This window comes from Macrotis lagotis, chromosome 8 (genome assembly GCF_037893015.1).
Source record: "Macrotis lagotis isolate mMagLag1 chromosome 8, bilby.v1.9.chrom.fasta, whole genome shotgun sequence".
In the NCBI taxonomy this organism is placed as follows: Eukaryota; Metazoa; Chordata; class Mammalia; order Peramelemorphia; family Peramelidae; genus Macrotis; species Macrotis lagotis.
Window position 1 is genome coordinate 189,078,305 of NC_133665.1, and position 19,069 is coordinate 189,097,373.

General features: G+C 42.5%; 1 protein-coding gene across 2 annotated transcripts in view; it reads left to right on the forward strand.

Annotated features, from left to right (window-relative positions):
* The window catches only part of POU6F2 (POU class 6 homeobox 2), a 486,502-nt gene that overhangs the window by 95,082 nt on the left and 372,351 nt on the right, over positions 1–19,069 (forward strand). Inside the window, exons 1-2 of one of the 2 annotated variants that reach the window (XM_074199214.1) lie at positions 2,728–2,736; positions 5,524–5,701. In XM_074199214.1, the coding sequence (XP_074055315.1) occupies positions 5,530–5,701 (172 nt within the window). In that variant the 5' untranslated portion in view covers positions 2,728–2,736; positions 5,524–5,529. Of the gene's footprint in view, positions 1–2,727; positions 2,737–5,523; positions 5,702–19,069 lie in introns of those variants that run through there. The other variant, XM_074199213.1, reaches the window with a different exon arrangement.

Here is a 19,069-nt window from a genome sequence, read left to right on the forward strand (position 1 = left end):
CTTGAAGCAAATGGTAGGTGCTTCTTCTTTGGAGAGTTCAATAAATACTGTGAGAATTTCTTTCAATAGGATAGATGGTCTGAAACCCCTTCCAGCTCCAATTCTTTGATTCTGTGATTTTGTTTGGGTCTTAACCAAGTGATGGGGAGTTTCATGGGCTTTTATCATTGGATGCTTCCCCCCCCCCCCAAACAGCCTGCTTTGAGAAAAGAGAGGTCAAGGAAGTGACTTTGCCCAAGGTCACACAAGTAGAAAGCATTAGAGGTAGGATCTGAACTCAAGTCTTCTGACTGCAGAGAAAATATTCTTATCACTGCGTCATACTGGTATTTACCACATAGATGATTGTGGGGCTGAAATAAGGGAGTGGATGTGAAGATATTTGCCGACCCTACGTTGTAGAGGTGATCTTGGTGACATTGGTAGCAGCTGGGCAAGTCTAGTGGTAGCCATAGTAGTGGTGGCAGCAGGGGAAGGGTGGTCACTGCTACTATTTCCCATACATTCTATGTTCATTTTGGAAGAAGTAAAGACAAGAAATGGGAAAGATTGAGGCCACTGAGTGGTAGCTGGTTTTATTAGTCAGACCATGGATATTAGCCTGGAATGAACATCTTGCTTTCCACAATCTGCTTGGAGATAATCAAAAGTTGATTTTTAAAAACTATCTGAAATTTGAGCTCATTGTAATATAATTTTAGGGTTTGAATGAAAACACAGAAGCTTTTTCCCTTCTCAGGTGACTGTAATTTTTCTGCTAAGATATGATACTCAGAGTGAAGTCTAGTTTCATTTCTACAACAGCTTTTTTTTTTCAGAATTATTGGTAGAAGAAGAGAAGGAAATAATCAGGGAATCATAGCATTTTGGTTATCAACTCAAACTCTCATAGATATATTAGTATTTAGTCCTGAAAATAACCTCAGAGATCAACTACTCCAGTCTCCTTCCTTTATAAATAGGGAACCAGAACCAAGGAGGTTGAAACATAGCCAAAGGCACACAGATAGTAAGTAGCAGAGATAGTATTTGACTCTATATCCCTTGATTCGCACTTTATAACACAGAGATATCTTATTCAAAATCCTTACTTTTAGATAGTTTATAGTTTTCATTAATAATATATAATGCTTTAATATAAATATACCAGTTTGAATTGTGGCATGAACTTTACATAGGTCAGCTAACTTGATCCTCACATTTGACCCTAACCCTGTGAAGTAGATACTATTATTATCCTCTTTCTACAATGAAGCAGTTGAGGTAGACAGAAGTTAAGTGACTTGCCCAAGATCACATAGCTAGTCAGTATCTAAGGCCAGATTTTTACCTTTGGGTCTTCTGCCTCCAGGCCCAGTGTTCTACTCTTACTGCCTCCGATTCATCTTGTTAAAAAAAAAAAAAGATAGTAAGGAAATCTCCTTCCAGTTACAGTTATCGTATTCACTAAGCAGTGATAAAACATTTGATGTTTTGTTCAAGGTAAACCACAGCATAGTTTGTCCCTTTATCCATTTACACAATTAAGATGATCTTGGAGCAAGTGTACACGATAACTGAAATGACAAAATTCAATGCACTGTATTCAGTAACTCTTCAAATCCACATCAATGATGACAATTGTTTAAATGGCAGAAAATCCCATATAAATCCCTCTGTGTAATGGTTGCCATTTGGCTATTGGGTAACTGAACATAGCTATGCCATGGCTGTGAATATGCTATTTACCCACTGGATAGATTCACCTTCTTGGATTCTGCATGCCTACTTTCTCTTAGTCCACAGTTTTCTTAGGATTGTATTACTTCTTATTTGCCTATTTGAAAACTGGTCTCTGGGCATAGAAAACAAAATAAAGCAAAACTGAAAATACCATTGTGCAATCAGGATTGGAGACCCAGGTGCCTAAAAACAATATGGAGAAGAATGATACAAAGACGGGTAGGTCCATGCTATATGCAATTACAAAGAAGTGTGGTCCACTAGAATGAATGACAGAACTGGGCTGTGAGACATGAAGTCCGACTCCCCTCTGATTTGTCCTAGGAGAGGGAGTAGGAAGTAGTCATTTAAACTCTTGGAGCTAGCTGTGAAATGGGTATGAAGTTGCCAGGAGTGCCTATCTCACAGAGCTGTTGTAAAGAAAAAAGTAGATAATATCTATGTTGTTATATGTTATGTGGCGACTTTTAATCACATTAATGACCATATGAATAAATATTAGAGGTATGGGTTTGAGTTCCATTGGGGTTGAGGTTTTTTTTTTAATATTTGCTTCCTGTATGAATTTTGGGTTCAAGTTTGTTCAGCAGGCATATGCCATCCAGCTAAAGGTTTATGATTTCTTTGCAGGAAGTCTCCCCCAACCCCTAATCCCTGCCATTGTGATATTACATTTGGCTTTCTCAAAGAGTAGTATCTCATGTTCACCTTCCCTAACGATCCTACAAGTGACTAATAGAGTTTTCTAAGCTAGCCAGTAGAGGCCAGGACCCGGATCTCTCCTTGAGGCTACAGAGCTTGGACCTGCAGTCTGTTACATCAGAGCCACAATTAGAAATTAGCAGCTTTGGTAACAGGGTCAATTCACTTTTTTTTGTCAGTGAAGGAAGGGGACCCTGGGACTTCAAAATGTGTTAGGGAAGAGACAGAGATCTTGGGACACTGCAAAGTGGAAAGTCTTTCACTGTGGGGGAGGGGGTACCTGAGACAGACCATGGAAGTGCTCTTCTGCAGGCAGCCAATCAAGAAAGGAATGTGTAGCTTAGTAATTTCCTATTTTAATGAATTGTGCTTGCTAATCACATGTGCAGTTACTTTTACCCTTCAGAAGGTCTGCAAGTGCTGACATCACCCTGTAAATTTTGGTCCCCTTGGGCAAAGCACAGTCACTCTACCCTAGTTACATCTCTGGACACAAGATCTGATTTCCATGTATTGTCACAGAATACCAAATGAGCCTTTTGGCTTCCAAAGAAACGACTCATCTAATTAATTGATTGATCAATACATCCTTAAGATAATGAGTAAAGTCAATAGCCCCCAAATAAAAGACTGTTCAAAGGCTGTGGCTTAGGACCCAAGAAGGTCATTGGACAGGTTAAAGAAACAGGTAAAGTCCAGGAACTTAGAGTTCCTTCTCCATAGCCTCTCCCCAAAATACTGTCTGATTTTCACCACCTAATGAACATAGTCAATAAAATGCAAATATATCATGAGCAATTTACTTTGCCGATCCCATAGAGCAGCCACTTCGATTCCATTGACTTTATTTCAGATATCTACAATACAGAGACACAAGCCTAATTTATTTCCTGAAGAGTTCAAGGCAGGTATCATTGGCTAAAAACACCACACACACACACACACACACACACACACACACACAAACACACACAACAATGGAGTAATGTTGGGGACGCTATCTGCAATAATCTAATGCTGACAGAGAGCAGTATTTTATTTAGTAATTAACAGTGTAAAGGGGAGAGAAGCTGTCATGTTGGTTCTTAAGCTGGGGAATGTGATGAAAGATGATATCTGCGATCTCATCCTTTCCACTTGTTTAGAATTGTCAGGATGAGAAATGTCAGCATTATGAAAGCTCAGCTCTGCTCTTGATATGATAAAACCCTTCAAAAGCCAGTCTTTCTCCCTCTCCCCCCCTTCCTCTCCCTCTCCATCTCCTCTCTCTCTCTCTCTCTCTCTCTCTCTCTCTCTCTCTCTCTCCCCTTGCTTTTTTATTTATCCTGTTTTGTTAGATGGCAGAAATATAATTCTCTTCTTTCTTCCTATTATAAGCCACCATTTTTGTTTTATTATATGTTTCACAACCTCTAATGCCCCACCGAAAATTACCTTGTTAAATGACAGTGTTTCAGAGCCATGAATCCTTTCCCCCATTCCCTCTGAGATTTGAAACAGTCAACAGACTGTAAAGAATAAATAATAAAAAAGTATTGATTATTTTGATGACTGTGAGATTCAATTAAGTATTAATTTTGCCCTCCAGTGGACCTATCAAGGTATTCAAAAGGGAGGATTCGGCTCAGCTAAATGTGGGCTGAGTGCTCCAGCCTTAAAGAGGGAGAAAATGTGTTTACCTCCAGTATCTGAAGGGAGAGGCGTCCATGGACGCCCAGAGTCCGATATCTAAGTGCTGGGCAAATTAAGCCCTGGTGACAGTGACATTGTTTTCAGGGAGATGAATATTGACCAGAGAAGTGCATTTCATGACAGCTTAAACTATCGCTATTGATTAACATTTTCATAGATTATCATGTGTCATATCAAATCCACTTTCCAGACATGACTACATTAAAAAACCCTCAGGCGACCTGAGGCCACTGTAGAGATGGGAGCCGGGTGCGGGCTGACCCAGCGGCTTTCTGGCTGGTCACCTGCTCCCTGCTCAGAAGCCACTTAGGCATGAACTTGGGCTGCTGCGGGAGCCCAGAGAGGTCACGCGGGTCCTTCCTCTCCCTTCTGCTCCTGGTCTTTCTACTCCAATACTCCAATACATCTTCGCTTGCCAACTGGCTGGGAGAGGATGCTTGGGAATCCCACTCACCCCTAGATGCCCTCTGACTGAACTGGAGAAAGCACAGATCCCAATCAGGAGGGGTAAAGAAGTTTAATGTTTGGGTGGAAGGGTGGGGGGTTTGGGGGGGGGGAGGGGAGGTTTCTCTTTGTAATATGGCCTAGGAGGGCCGTGGCAGCAGCCCAAGCCTAAAAGAAAATATTTTATAAGAATAGTCATCATTCTTTTGAATCACTTTTTAGAGATCCCTCTATAGCTACATCTGGTTTGGGATTTACCCTCCTTCTGTAGTTATACCCGAACTCTATCTCTAGGGGGTTTAAAGCATATATGGGAACTGGGGGGTAGGGAAGGGCATTTCTTCCAGATTTGGAATTGAAGTTGTATTGGTTTGCTATGAAATGATCTTCTCTCTGCTGCCTACACCTAGGCCGCCCCATCGTCCTTTTCTTTCTTTCTCGGCTCTTCTGAGGGGTCTTTCCTTCCACGCCAAGGGGAGGGATCCTTTCAGCGGCTTTGGGGAGCTGCTCTCCCTTCGGGAGGGAGTTCCTGAATCCTAAGGCCAGCTGCCTCTCCCTCCCTGCCCCCCTCCCCATTCCTTAGTAACACCAGAACAAGGTGTCAACGCATCCCCAGCCAAGCCCACGCCACAGTGCAGGCAGGGTGGCTCGTGCGGCTTTCAAAGAAGTTTTCCCTTCCGAGCACCCGGCATCTCGCCCATGCTGGCTGCACTTTAATGGGGGGGGGGGGGAGTAATGGAAAACTCATTGGATCCGTAATAGCTCTTCACTTGACTGCAGCCAGCAATAACGGCAGGAGCAGCCCGAGATAAGAGAGAGGGAGAGAGAGGGAGAGAGAGAGAGGGAGAGAGAGAGGGGGAGAGAGAGAGGGGGAGAGAGAGAGGGAGCGCGAGGGAGCGCGAGCACGCCAGCCAGCTAACAGCGCTGCCACTTTCTTCCCCCCTCGCCCCGTCCCCGTCTTAGGATCCAATGATAGCTGGACAAGTCAGGAAGCCCCCGCTGCTGCTGTCAGCGCCCAGTGAAATGAACGCAGAGCTGCGAGGCGAGGACCAGGCGGCCACTCCAGACAGCGAGCTCCCTGAGCCCCTGCTCGCGCCCGGGGAGCCCAATGACAGCCAGGACGCTCCCAGCAAGCTCTTCGGTAAGTGTGGCCACCACGGATCGCGCTTCGGCGGCTCGGGGGTCCAGAAGCCCTCCCCTCCCCCCGGCCCCCCGCGGGGGCCGGCTGCCCCGACGCCTCCAAACTTTGAGCCCCGCCACTAAGTTGGGGCACGCCGCCGTCTAAGCCACCTGTGTGTCCGGGCTTCGGCCGCAGGAGCCGGGGGGGGGGGGGCGAGGGAGAGAGGAAGGGGCGACGCTTAGCGTCGGGGCGCCCTCCGCCTCCAGGTGGGCACCGGGCAGGGATCCCCGCTCCCTGGGGGGCTGAGCGGCCGCTCCGAGGCAGGGAGGGGGCTCTGCCCCGGAGTGCAAGGAGAGGCGGGGAGGCATCCTCCGGGAGCCCGCTCTGCCCAGGCCGCCCAGGGCACCGCCGGAAGCCTGGCGGTGTGGCCGAGGGGCCGGACGTGGCCGGACGTGGCCTGGCTCCAGTGGGCGCCACGCTTTCCCTCCGATACATAGTTGCCATCCGAGACCGGGGCCGGGGAGCCGCAGTTGGGAGCTCCGTGGTCTAAGCAGCCCCAAACTTCCCCTCCCGGGGCAGCAAAAAGAGTGCGGCCGCCCGGGCCGGCCTGACGACGCCCCGTCAGGCGGCCCAGGCAAGAGGGGTCTGTAAGGAGAGAGGCGAGGGGCCCGGGCGGATGGATGGCGACGGATGTCTCCGCCTCGGCCGCATTATATGGCCCAGACTTTCGGAACAATTATGCCCCAAAGATTCCGTTTTGCATTACTTGCAGGCTTGACTTTAAAAAACCTAGAGAGTGACCTGGCAAAGTCAGGTTACTCTCACCGTGTAAGGAGACTCTCCGGGCTGGCCCTGGGCAGCACTGCCCTGCCGCCTGGAGCGGAGCTTTGAAGTAGTCTGAACTCGGGTTAATATGTGGAAGTTGGGCCAGAACATGCCCCGGGAGCTCGGGCAGCCGCTAGCCTTTCCCCAGCGCTTTGAAACTGCACCTCTTTCCGTCATTTGGGTCACCTAGAGTCGCATTTTTGTGGTGCTCATCTGCTGGGGAAACTGATGCGCAAGCTTGGGCGAGGTGCTAAAAGGCACCACAAATCCAGATAGTGTGATGACTTGACAGTAGACTCGAGTCCAGTTTTAGGAGGGTGCCGGCCACCTTTCTTCAGTGGAAATCAGCCGTCCTGGCTTCAGTATTTATGGGACAAGGCCAACATTCTCATCTCGGCCTCTTTTGAACATGATATTGTGACGTGGAGTGAATTCTAAACTGCATGGAAAGCATTATTAGCTGCAAACACTTTCTCCTGAAATGCCCCTTGCCTTAGTTTGTTGGGGAAGAGGGAGAGGTGAGGGAGAGATGGGTCAAGTGATGCGCTTATAAAAAATATTTTAAAAGCTTATGGAGTTTTAATCTGCCTGAAAAGATCAATATTGAATAGTTTTTTGACCCTCATGCAGTGAATTCCACATTAACTATAGATGATGTATTACTGAGCTGAAAAGAGCCAGGCCGGCAAGTGAGCAGGAATCCTTATCAGTGGCTGCCCCTGCCACAGCTCCTCCTGTCCTTCGGACTGACTAGCTTCCTCTCAAGTAAACCCACAAATGAACCAGTAGCTTATCACGCTGAGAGTGGGCAGCGCTCTTCTGCATTTCTGCAAGTTCGCAAACAGGGATAATGGTTGGCAACTTTTTTCCCCCCTGGGGGATAAGCCAAGAGGAAAAACGAATGAAATTATCAGTAATAATAAGGAGAGGCACAGTCTTTTGCTAAACCTGAAAAAAAAAAAGTTTAGGGAGCTTGTGATTGGAGAATGACATGTTGGCTCTTGGGCCATTTTTCTTCTGGATACCTTTGGCTTTAGATGCTTCATCCTTTAGGTCTTTATGTTATGATTTCCTTCACTTGACGTCCTGTGAGGATAGACCGGGGAGCCCCTATGTGTTCTCTAAGCCCAGGAAAGGGTTTTTTTTTTCTCTTTCCCAGTGTTTATGTGGCATTTCAGGCTTATTGTCAATGGGTCCCAGCTTTTAATTATATGGGCAGCAGAGTGAGAAAATAAGGCTCATTTCTGGAAACAGAAGCAAAAGGGGATGAGGAGAAGGGAGTTATAGATTTCCAAATGCAAGCTAGACCTTTGTCCTTCAATTTCCTGTAGACATTGTTGAGAAATATGGAGAGGATCACATTCCTGCGGGGGCTGGCTTAATATACCCTGGGGACCGCCTGGACCAAGAACTTAGCCTTGACTTGAAGAATAAACTTCACCAGGCACAGTCTGTCTCCCTTGACTTGAGCTGTCCGGAGAGCATTTCATGAATCCTGTTCCAGTGGGAGCAAGCAACACCTACAAAACAGTTTCCCTACACTGAAACAAAGAAGATTGTTTTGCTCGACATTTTCCATTAGGGCCAAGTCTTCTATTGTGTCTTTTCCAGGGAGACTTGCATTTGGGAGAATATTTGAGATCATGCAGCATTCTTCTCAAAACTCTGTTTTTCTCTTTTAAAAAAAAATCAGGAAACGGAAATGAGAGCAGTGGACAGGAAGGCATCCTCTAGGCTCCAGTAGAGCCCCTCACACTAAAACCAAGGCAGGGGGAAAGGATGATACTGTGGAGTGTTTTTGGCCAAGATTCACAAAGCACCCAAGAGTAGGATTAGGAACCAAGGCAAACAAAGAGGCTCATTTTTTCATGCCTTTGCCATTGTCCTGTGTTGCTCTGTTGGCTCCAGGGGAGGGTCTCCCATCCAGCTTTCATTGGGTGGCTCAGAGCTGATGCCTGAATCCTAGCCTCTTGCCACCTTTGGTGCTGACCCAGCCCCCTGCAAAGCCCTCTGGGGATGAACAAAAGCAATCCCAGGAACAATCAGCTCCTTTATGTTTTTTTCCCCTAAATTATACCCCGACACTTAGAGCATCTGGGGGAAATGTACTGAGCAAAAATCGCCAGTGCTTTGAAGAGCTCAGAAGGGCAGAAGGAGAAGCGAGCGGCCAGATGCCAGAGTGAGCAGGAAGTTCCAAAGAGGGCCCCTGTGTTCTCTGAAGTAATTATATCAGGGGTAATGCTTTGCTTAACTTGCAGGGCCGTCAGCATGATAGCACACTTATGAGAGATAAATCTGCCTCGTGTGGAGGAGCCTGGGCCTAGAAATCATTAACTGGGGTGTTATTTATTTGTTTAAATCCAGAGAAAAAGCTGCTTCTTGGGTTGACTTGATGGCTTGACAGGAAGCCCCCCTGAATGTGCAAAGCCAGTTCCTGTGTCAGGGCAGGACTGCCCTGGGGTCCCCTTGTCTTCCCATGCTTTCTATGGAGGAGGAAAGGAGGGATATCCTACAGGGCCATCGTTTACTATCTCCTTAACAAGGTTCACACTGTACCATGATCACAGGTGACCTTTAGGCTGAAGAGGAGAGCATGTCTCTTTAGTAACATTTCTACCCCATGCATCATCAGAACCATCATTCTCTCTGCAGTTTGGGGGCCCATCCTACATTCCCAGAAAGGGGGTAATCAGAATTTCAAATAATTGCAGCCACTATTTGATAAGAGGAATGGTGCCTATAAGACTATAGATTGGATAAAGTAATCTATGGAGTCCGTTTGCTTTATTCAGCCTGAAAAGTTAGGCCTCATGGAAACATGTCTTAAATAGTTCCTCTCTTCTATTTGAGCATCGAAGGATGAATTGTTAGCATGTCTCCTCCTGGGAAAATTTTACTTGTTTCAAGTTCAGCCTCATGATTGCTTTTCATCCAGTGATGACGTGGCTCTCTGCTCAGATTTTGCCTTCGAGTAGCACTGGACTAGACTTGAAATGGGCAGTGCTTTGTACTGAGGCTTCAACAAAACATAACCGAAACAGAGCACCTAAAAGCAAAATTGATGCCTGTGTGGTTAATGATGCTGAATTTTTCCAGGGTAAAAGGCATTGCATGCATGTAACTAGGCTTCAAAGAGTGGGTATCTGGTATCTGTAAACTCTCTGAAATGGATTCCAAGTTAGGTTGAAGAATCTTTGCTAGAAATTCTTCTATCTAAGGGGTTGGGTGGGAGGGTGGGTGGACTGGGTCTACCTTATGCACTCTGCTATCTCTTTTACAGAAAATATTTATTTTCAGAATTTTTTGAAAAGCATCATCCAGTTCAGCTCGATTAGAATTTATTGCAGCAGAGTCATTTTCAGCACAAAAGAATGAAAGAATAAATTGTCTTTCACCCCTTGAGACAGTGGTCTCTGCAGGTCAGAGTTGAGGTCATTGGTGGGGGATTGTGGGGACGTCTGAGCTTAGACAAATGGTGGCCCCTGTTACATTATCACTGATTTCATCCCTATATTTAAGGCTCTCATTCAGGAACCTCATGCTTTTGCTGTTAATAATTTGCTCATAAAATGTATTAAGGGCAAGACCTTGGAACACAGGGCCTCACCCCAGGAGGAATTTGGTGGGTGGTGGTAGGACATATTTAGGATCTGACAGAGAAATGCTTGAGTGGAATGTTTATTTTGCTTCGGGAAATTTAAGAGTTGCCTTATTTTTATCAGAGCAAAAATTCACATTTCTGGGGTTAAAAAAAAAGAGTTTCATTGGCAAATTTAGTCTTATAAGCAGAAAACCAAAAAAATTGCTCATGACATAATTTGAGAATTTATTCCTGTGATGATGTGGTGATTTTAAGTTTGTTTGTTTTATGCCAGGGATAAACGGCATTCTGCTCAATTAAATCAGAAACTAATGGTGATAGAATCAGAATGGTATCTCTGGATGTGCTTTGATAACTGGTGATCAAGGGAAATCATGTGTATTTAGAAATGTTTCTTACAGCTCTTTAATCGAACACACAGTGGTTGTTATCCAGTGAAGATGCTGTGTGTTGTGACAATATTAGTTGTCATTTACGTATATTTATAGCTTCATAAAAATAAAGCTAGCTGCACATGAGGAAGGGACCCCACTCTTTTAAGCATCTTGTAAGAATCCTTCAATGTCCAAACCTGTGTATCATTGTCACTAAACCATCAGCGTTTCCCAGCAGTGCTCGGATAGAGAACAGCTCACAGAATGTGACATAAGAAAGTGGATTTATCCTTTCTCTTGTCCTTCTTCCAGAGAAGCCTGATGTCCTCAGGTCAGAGGTTCGAAGGTGAGGAGAAGGTTACCTGTATGTCTCTCAGTCTGTCTGCCTGGATCTTTGTCTGCCTTTGACTGTGCTTGTTTTGTAGTGAGACATACTTTATAGCCAAGCACAATGTGAGAAGTCAACGAATGAAATTCCTAATGAGGTGGTCTTAGATTTTATTTCTTGTGATGCATTGTATTCTAGCTTACTTTAAATATCCCAGATCACTTTAGAATAATCCTAAAATAATCACTATCTGAATGCTTTCTAGAACAATTGCATTTCAGTCGAGTAAAGTCTCCCATTTTTGTGTTGTCCCCCCCCCACAGAGTTGGCTTGCTAATATGAAGCTTTCCTACCATCCAAACTACAGAATAATTCATAGTAAGCAAAAAAGTGCGCTCTGTGTGTGTGTGTGTGTGTGTGTGTGTGTGTGTGTGTGTGAGAGAGAGAGAGAGAGAGAGAGAGAGAGAGAGAGAGAGAGGAGCTTTAATCAACATTTCTAGCTCAAAGGGGTCTAAATCTTGAAACAAATACAATCACTTGACAGTGACCTGGTGGACATTATTCTTTTCAAGAATTAACCAAATCAAATTCTTCCCTCTGCCTGCCATCCCCTGTGAAAGAAAAGACATAAGTGGCTAAAGGTTTCAAAGGATATTTATTTGTTATTTGGCAGCAAACAAAAAATTTGGGAGAAAGCTGATGCTTTCTTTGATTGAGAATCTTGTTGGTTTCTGTTTAATGATTAATAATACATCAGACATTCACACATTAAAAAGGAAGTGGATGGGAATAGGGAAGGAAAGACCCCACAGTGACATTTTGCTCTCCATTGACTTTTGATTACCTGGGCCCTCCGTGGGAATGAATCTGGGCTTAGACAGAGTAAGTCCAAACAGTCACCTGGCACCACTTAAACATGGCTCCTGATTTTTCTATGCTAAAGAAAAAAGATGGAAAAGTGCTTATACTAAGCTGGCACCCTGTCAGGGGGCAATCTGGAGAAAGTTTCCTGCTGTCAGGTTAATAAATTTTTAAAAAATATCCAAAGGCAGAGGTAGCTGGTGAAAGCTCATAGTAACAGTTGCCATTCTCTAGTGGGTTGGTTTCCTCTTTAATATCCTATGGAGCTCTAGATTTTTCTTGTTTGGTTGTCTACCTGGCTCTGCTCTCTCTTGGCATGCTCAGTTCTGATTTCTTCTTTATTGATACCATTTAACAATTTTTATCATCATACTCATAGTGACCTTTTAAAAAATTCACTTCCAAGTCACTCCTTTCCCTTCTAATGAGAAAAACTTGGCAATGAACATTTATATATATATAGATAGATAGATAAATAGATAGATATAAATAATGTGCACATACATTAAATATATACATATGCCTATACATACTCAGGGAGATTGGACCTGTTATTTCATTGGTGTGGGGGTAATGCATATGTATGTGTGTGTATATATAAATCCAGAGACATGCATGTGAATTGTATTCATCAAACATTTGATATATATTTATAAATATATATTTATCAATTGCATATAGTAATACTTGTTTATTTCTAAAGCTTTAAGTACTCTTCCTTTTGTGTGTCTGATTTCAACATATAACATTATTGAAACATTCCAATTCGGTTCCTTTAGAAGGAATCCCTTTGGGCTTCCATCAATGCCCCTGTGTCTCCCCTCCCCTCCCCCTGTCCTTAAAGTAATTGGACAGTATTTCTTTCCTTTAATGTAAATTCCCCCCTTGCATCTCTCTAGCTGGAGAGAAGTCTGAACCCATAACAGTAGGAAGCCAGGGCACACTTGGACGGTAACATCTCTTGCTCTTCAATGTGATACTGTTTTGCTGCTATCAGAAACAGGACTAAGCCCCTTTTAGCGTGAAAGCAGAGGTCACTGAGAAAAGAATAGTGTTGGAGCTTGGCTGGCTCAAAGAAGCTTGTCCTTCCCAGAGAAATTGAAATTGAGTTTGCTTTGTAAGTGTTTGGAGGAAATAAAACCCCACCTACTTAAGATAGAAAGACCCTAATATTTCTCTTTTTTTAAAAAAAAAAATCTGACTGCCTCTTTTGTTCCAAGATGTGGTGAGAGAGATGACATTTTTCTTTCCAAATACACAGGATGGTGAATAAGTAGTTCTCACTCCAAATGTGCATCTCAAAAATACCTTGGTAGTATTTCTAAAAGGGACAAGAAAAATGAACTCCTCTAATTTTTCTAAAGACTCCTGAGCCCACTCTGACTGCTCAAAGTGTTAATAGCCAACCTCTTTGGTTGTATCCCCAGCAACACTCCTTCAAAATATGAACAGACACCTACGTGCCTACACTTAGAGAAACACAGTAATATTGGTTTCTGTGAACTCATGGGCAGAAGTCTGGGGAATCCTCCAGCTCACTGTAAGGGAAATACATCTTGAGTTTGCTCTGGCAAAATGTGTCTCTTTCCAGCCATGAGGCTCAATGTGCGCCCCAACATCGGGGAGAGAATGAAACGGCTTCTTAAAACTGCTTTCCATGTGCTCCTTCCTAACAGTAAACATGAAAAGGTTTCTTTAGCAATTCGGCTCGATGTTTGCCTTGAGACTTGCCGTCTGATTGTCCTGGTTTAAACCGTTTCATCTTCCTTTCTGAGACTGCTCCTGTTTGGCAAACTGTTGCACTCCTGCAGTTTGGGTCCCCCAAGAGTTTCATCTGCCTAATGAAGGAGGAAAGGTCCCAAGGGTGGTGGAGGGCTGCCGAAAGCTGGGAAAGAGGAGCTTAACCAAGCTTTCAACTCAGGCCTTAGAAATAACAGACTCTACTCTCTCTTCTTCACCCTGCCCAGTGTGAAGGGACTGTGTGGAATTCAGAAGCCATCTAAATGTTTGTGCGTCTTGGACCTCATGTGTATGTGACTGTGGTTTCTGTTGTATGGATGACCATGCAGAGTCAGCAAATAGCCCCTGTATGTTCAACACAAAATTGATTAAAGCTAATTTACAATTATAAGCTGTTTCCAGTTGTGCTATTCCTACAATCTCTTTTAAATGCAATTCTCAATTTACTTGGATATCAAATGGCTTTTGCTTAAGCTCATTTAAATTAATATCCAACTAAGGGATGGAGAGTAATGGCAGCTTGACTTTCAGCAGCCTCAGAAGGAAAGTAAGTCTCCATCTTTCTCTCAAAAGAAAACAACATGGACCTTCTGCAAACACATTATTCCATTGATCAAAGACATCCAGGAGCTCTAGAATATGTTAACACTTTGGAAATGCGTCTTGAAAGGGATAAAAAGGCTGGTCAGCTTTGGAAGGATCTAAACACTCCAAAGGGTTTTGTCGCACTATTTTCATTACTTACAAATGTACAATTCTTCAAGATATAAGACCTGTTAAAATGCCATTTGTCTAACACAGAGAAATTGTATTTAATCATTCATGAGCTATATATGTATTCAGTTACTCCTCAGGGGTGGGTTTAGGTAGCATTAGAAGGGTAGTATCTTCCCATTGTTTAACACTGGTCATGTGGGAGTGGATATAGTTAGAATCAAACCTTGTCTCTGAGTCATACTGATTGTACATCTCTCAACAAATCACTCAATGTCCCAAAATCTCAGGCAACTCTCAAAAAACCACAGTTAAAAAAAAAAAAAGTTGTATCTGTGGAGGAATTTTTCACACTGGGAGTTCCCCTACTGATGAAATTATGGGTCTGCCCACTCTCTTCTCCTCATACACACACACACACACACACACACACACACACATACTCATATACTTAAACACACACACGCATACACACACACACACACACACACACTCCTTTCCACTCCTCTATTTAGCTCTAATCTTTAGAGACAAAGATATGGTGCTTTTATTTACATATTTGTGCAAAGATTCCTCCACTGAAGTCTTCCTCTCATATTTCCCCTGAGATAGAAGTAACCCAGGGTTCCAGTAGTCTATAATGTACAAATTTATAGAGGCCTAACCAAGCTAGAAAAGTTCCTGAGTCACACTTGCCAGGGGACTACCACTCTCAGTTCAGAGAGACTCATTACTTAGAAGGTCATCAGGGAGTAAATTATTTTCATTCATAGCAAATCACAAAACTGTCCTAAGTTGTCTTAAGATGGTCACAAAAATCAGGGAAAGGGGAGCCCTAGGGTGCAAGTCGCCAGTATCGATGTGTCAGAGTAAAAAAGAGTCTAATTTTTTCAAGGTAATTGTTGGCTGGCATTAGTTGTCATTCTTTTTCAATTCAGAACCTCCTTCTGGGGATGCTCTAGTTGGAGCAGAGTGAAGTAAGGGTTGTGTCTGATGTGAAATCTCAAACTATTTAATTCATTTGAGAATTAGGGTAGAGTAGAAAATGTTTTCCCTGTAGAGAATCGGTAGAAAATGTTTGCCCTGAAATCTGGTACTAGCAACTCAAGAACTTTCCACAGGATCTGAAGAAACAGGTCTGGCCTTGGAATGTCATTTCACCTGTCACCCTGGTCTTGTTATGTTCTTCACTAGGGCAAATAGAAGGAGATAGAAAATGGATGCTAGTCACCAAAAAGGAGTAAGGCTGGGACAGGTGGCATTCATTGGTGTCACCTTTATGACAGACTTTTTCAACTTCATCCCCACATGCAAAGTTGTTTCTTGATTTGCAGGCCTCTAAGACTATTCTGGAGAAGAGTTTCTACAGACTGTTTTTGAAGGGGAAAGGGTTTCCAATCAGGCTTTTTGACAGGAGCCATTTCCCCAACACAGTGAGTGGTTGAGATTTAATGAGTGCAGAAATATCTCTTTATGGTCTGACTTAATATAGCATTGTAGATAGATAGTTGGAGAGAGCACTACATCTAGGAGGAGGAAGATCTGAATTAAAATCCCCCTTCAGAACCTTACTAGTTGGGTGGCCCTAGGCAAGTCACTTAACCATTGTCTACCTCAATTTTCTCCTCCATAAAATGGTAGTAATAATGGCACCTACTTCCCAGGATTGTTGTGTGGATCAAATGAAAAATGTCTAAACTACTTTGTAAGCCTTAAAGTATGCTACAAATGCTAGCAGTTACTATATAAAGCTATTCCAGAAGTAGCATATTGGCTCAAATGAAGACTGACAACTCAGTTGAATAGTGTTGAACTGGGAGACCAGAAGATCTGGGTTCAAATTCTCTCTCTGGCACTTATTAGCTTTATAAAGTGGAAAAGTCATTTCACTTCTCTGACCTTCAGCTCCCTCATCTGTAAAATGGGTTCCCTCAGAGAATTGTGAGTCTCAAATAAATGAATGTCTTGAAAACACTTTGCTCACCTAAGAAACCAAATAAATAGTGGTTCTTAATATTGTTGTTTATAAAATCTCAAGATGACTCCTTAAATATTTCATTTTAAAAGTAGACAGTAATGAGCCATTCTCCATCATAAACTGAGGTCCTTTCCTCTCCATCAGGAAATTCCCTTCTTATCCTTAGAAATGTTGCAATAAACAGATGTATACCTACACGGGATTAGTTAGCTTTTTAAAAAGTCAGTGCCCATGCTTTAAAGGTACATATATTACATTTGCCTTTTGGGGGGTAGGGGAAGGGATTTCCAATCCAGTCTGATATGGCTGATAGCATTCCAATGATTGCACTGGGCTAACAGCGGCTCTGTGTCTCATCATCCATAGTGTATCAATATGTTTTTGTAATGATACAATAACCTGAACTCTCTAACAGTTTATGATCGTGTAGAGAATTCTTATGGATTTGCCGAGTGACGGAGGTTCCAGAAAAGGACTTGAATGCTTTCGCAAAACCCTGACTTTGTGACAGAAAAACTAGCGAGCGACTGTGATTTAGTTGCTAAGGAATCCTATTGATCTGGGGGCATCATTAAACTTGGAAGGTTTTTTTTTTTTCAAATCGAGTGGTTGGGACTGAAGGGTAAGAGCCCATGGAAGTGGTAGCTGGGAACGGCAAAGCGACAAGGGTTTGCCTAAGAAGTGAAGTAGGCTGTCCCCATTGCTGATATTGATCTGGAGCTAACAAAGATGATTTTTTTTCCCATCATGATTGGCAATAGTCTACATTACACTGTGTATTGGACCTCCTTGTTCTTCCATAGACTGAAGGTTGCTTTTCATTGACTAAAACTAGTCAGTGATAAAGAAAGAATTTGGACAGCCTTAAGAATCTAGCAACAGTAGGTACAACATCAAGCCAGAAACCACGGGAAATCAGTGTAATGAGTAGCCCCATAAGAGTATCTGCACACAGAGCCTCATCTTAACATTTGTAATGCTGCTAATTTCCAAGTGCTTTTAAAGAGCCGCTTCCTTCCACATGAGCTCTCAAAACCCATAAAAGTGTGGCAAGGAAAGTAAATTGTTTGTCACTTTCTGACGACCTGCCATATTTATTGTCAGAAGAAATGGACATTAGTTGGAAAAGCAGTTGTTAAAGGCCAAACAATTTTTAAAGATGGCAAAGATGTGTGAGGGCTTTCCTTTTTCTAACAATGAGCCACCCCTTCAGACATCAAAAGACAAGATAATAAGACACTCCAAGCGCAATTCTAGATTATATTCAACATCTAAAGGCTCATCTCTTGTCAGTTTGCATTTACTCTCCCAGGGATGTGATGCTTCTATCATCATTCTGTCAAGAGGAGTCTGGCAGAAGTGATGAGGGCTCTTATTTCACACACTTAGTGTTTTTTATCAAATAGCCCACACTCATTCTGATTCTGCCAAAATGGAGGGATAATTTCAAGAAGGTCATGCACAAGTACAAAAATCTTATATTGATTTGTGTGATTAGGAGGCATTAAAACTGTACATTTATCCTAGGCCCAAGGGCAGATTGTCAGTTTATTCAGTATTATACTTTTGTTGACTAGAAAAAAAAAAGTGATTAATTTTTTTAAAAGACTACAATCAGAAGTTGTATGCTTTAAAGTAAATATTTGGGGAAGATTTTGAAAATGAAAACAACTGTTTTGCTATTGTTAATGTGCCTATATTGGAAATTCTTTGATATGTAATTTAAGTCTTAAGATAAAATAAAAAAAAATGGTTTCACAAAGAGTACAAAAGCAAGGCCCCTTCCCTGGGCCAGATGAAGTAAAGGTGTACACTAATGTTCTTCCAGTCTTTCAAACTGGTTTGTGTGTATCATTCTATCTACATATAGATAAAAAGATCATGATGAACCCATTTTCAATACAAATTCCATTATAAGCCTTTAGTTTACAATGTTTATCAGCTTTCTAAACTTTCTTCAAGTGCGTATTTTTACAATCTCAATTGATTTAACATTTCTACCAGTCTTAGCTTTTCATTTTGCCATTTCTGAAGAAGGTACTGAAGCATGATTAAGAGGGTTTTGTTTGCAATTTAATTACTATTGGGGAAAAGTCAGCCCATTTTTGTGTTTTGCACTGACACCCATTCATCTGAAAAAGCCAAATGCATACCAAGAAATAATTATTTAGCAGGCAGGAAATATTATAGAGGTATGTGCATACCATTTTTTTCACCCCAAAGGAAAAAACTTTTTAAGAAATTCCAGCTCAAAGGATACCTTAAAATCATTTCTCTATTGAATCTCTGAACTTGTCTCTTAGGGGATTTTTTCCTTAGCATGGGCTAACAGTAATGTCTCATCATCCATAGTGTATCAATATATTTTCATAATGATGCAATAACCTGAACTCTCTAACAGTTTATGATTGTTTAGAGAATTCTTAGTTTGCTCACCACCTGAATCCCCAAGCCTTTTGTTTCAGTCCTTTGCTAATCAGTTGTTCCTTGTGGATTTTAACAAGGAAAAACTGAGGCATATGAAGAATTTTGGACCTGGCTTTCTCACTTTGAGTATCAATGAAAGCAATTGTAGGTGGCTCAAATGAAAAACCCGATTGAGCTCTTTTCCTGATTTAAACAGTTTTACAAGATAAAGCATGTGTGAGGAGTCTGGGTAAGTAAGATCAGACAAATACAGCCTGCAATATCATAGAATCCATATTGGCCAGGAAACTTATACAGCCTTAAGAGATTTGTGTGTGAGATTGGGGGAGGTGACAATGAGATGGTGAGTGGGAGTTGATAATGGGGAAGGGGGTGTGGCCTACCCCAAAATAACAACAACAGTGCTAAACTCCCTCCTGTCACTCCTGTTGGTTCTTTACTTCATTTCCTAAAAAGAAGGTAGAATCAAATTTTACCATGTGTTTTACTTACCCTTGAGTTCCCAGGGACTTTTTTATTCTGTTTTTTCTTTTAATAGCTT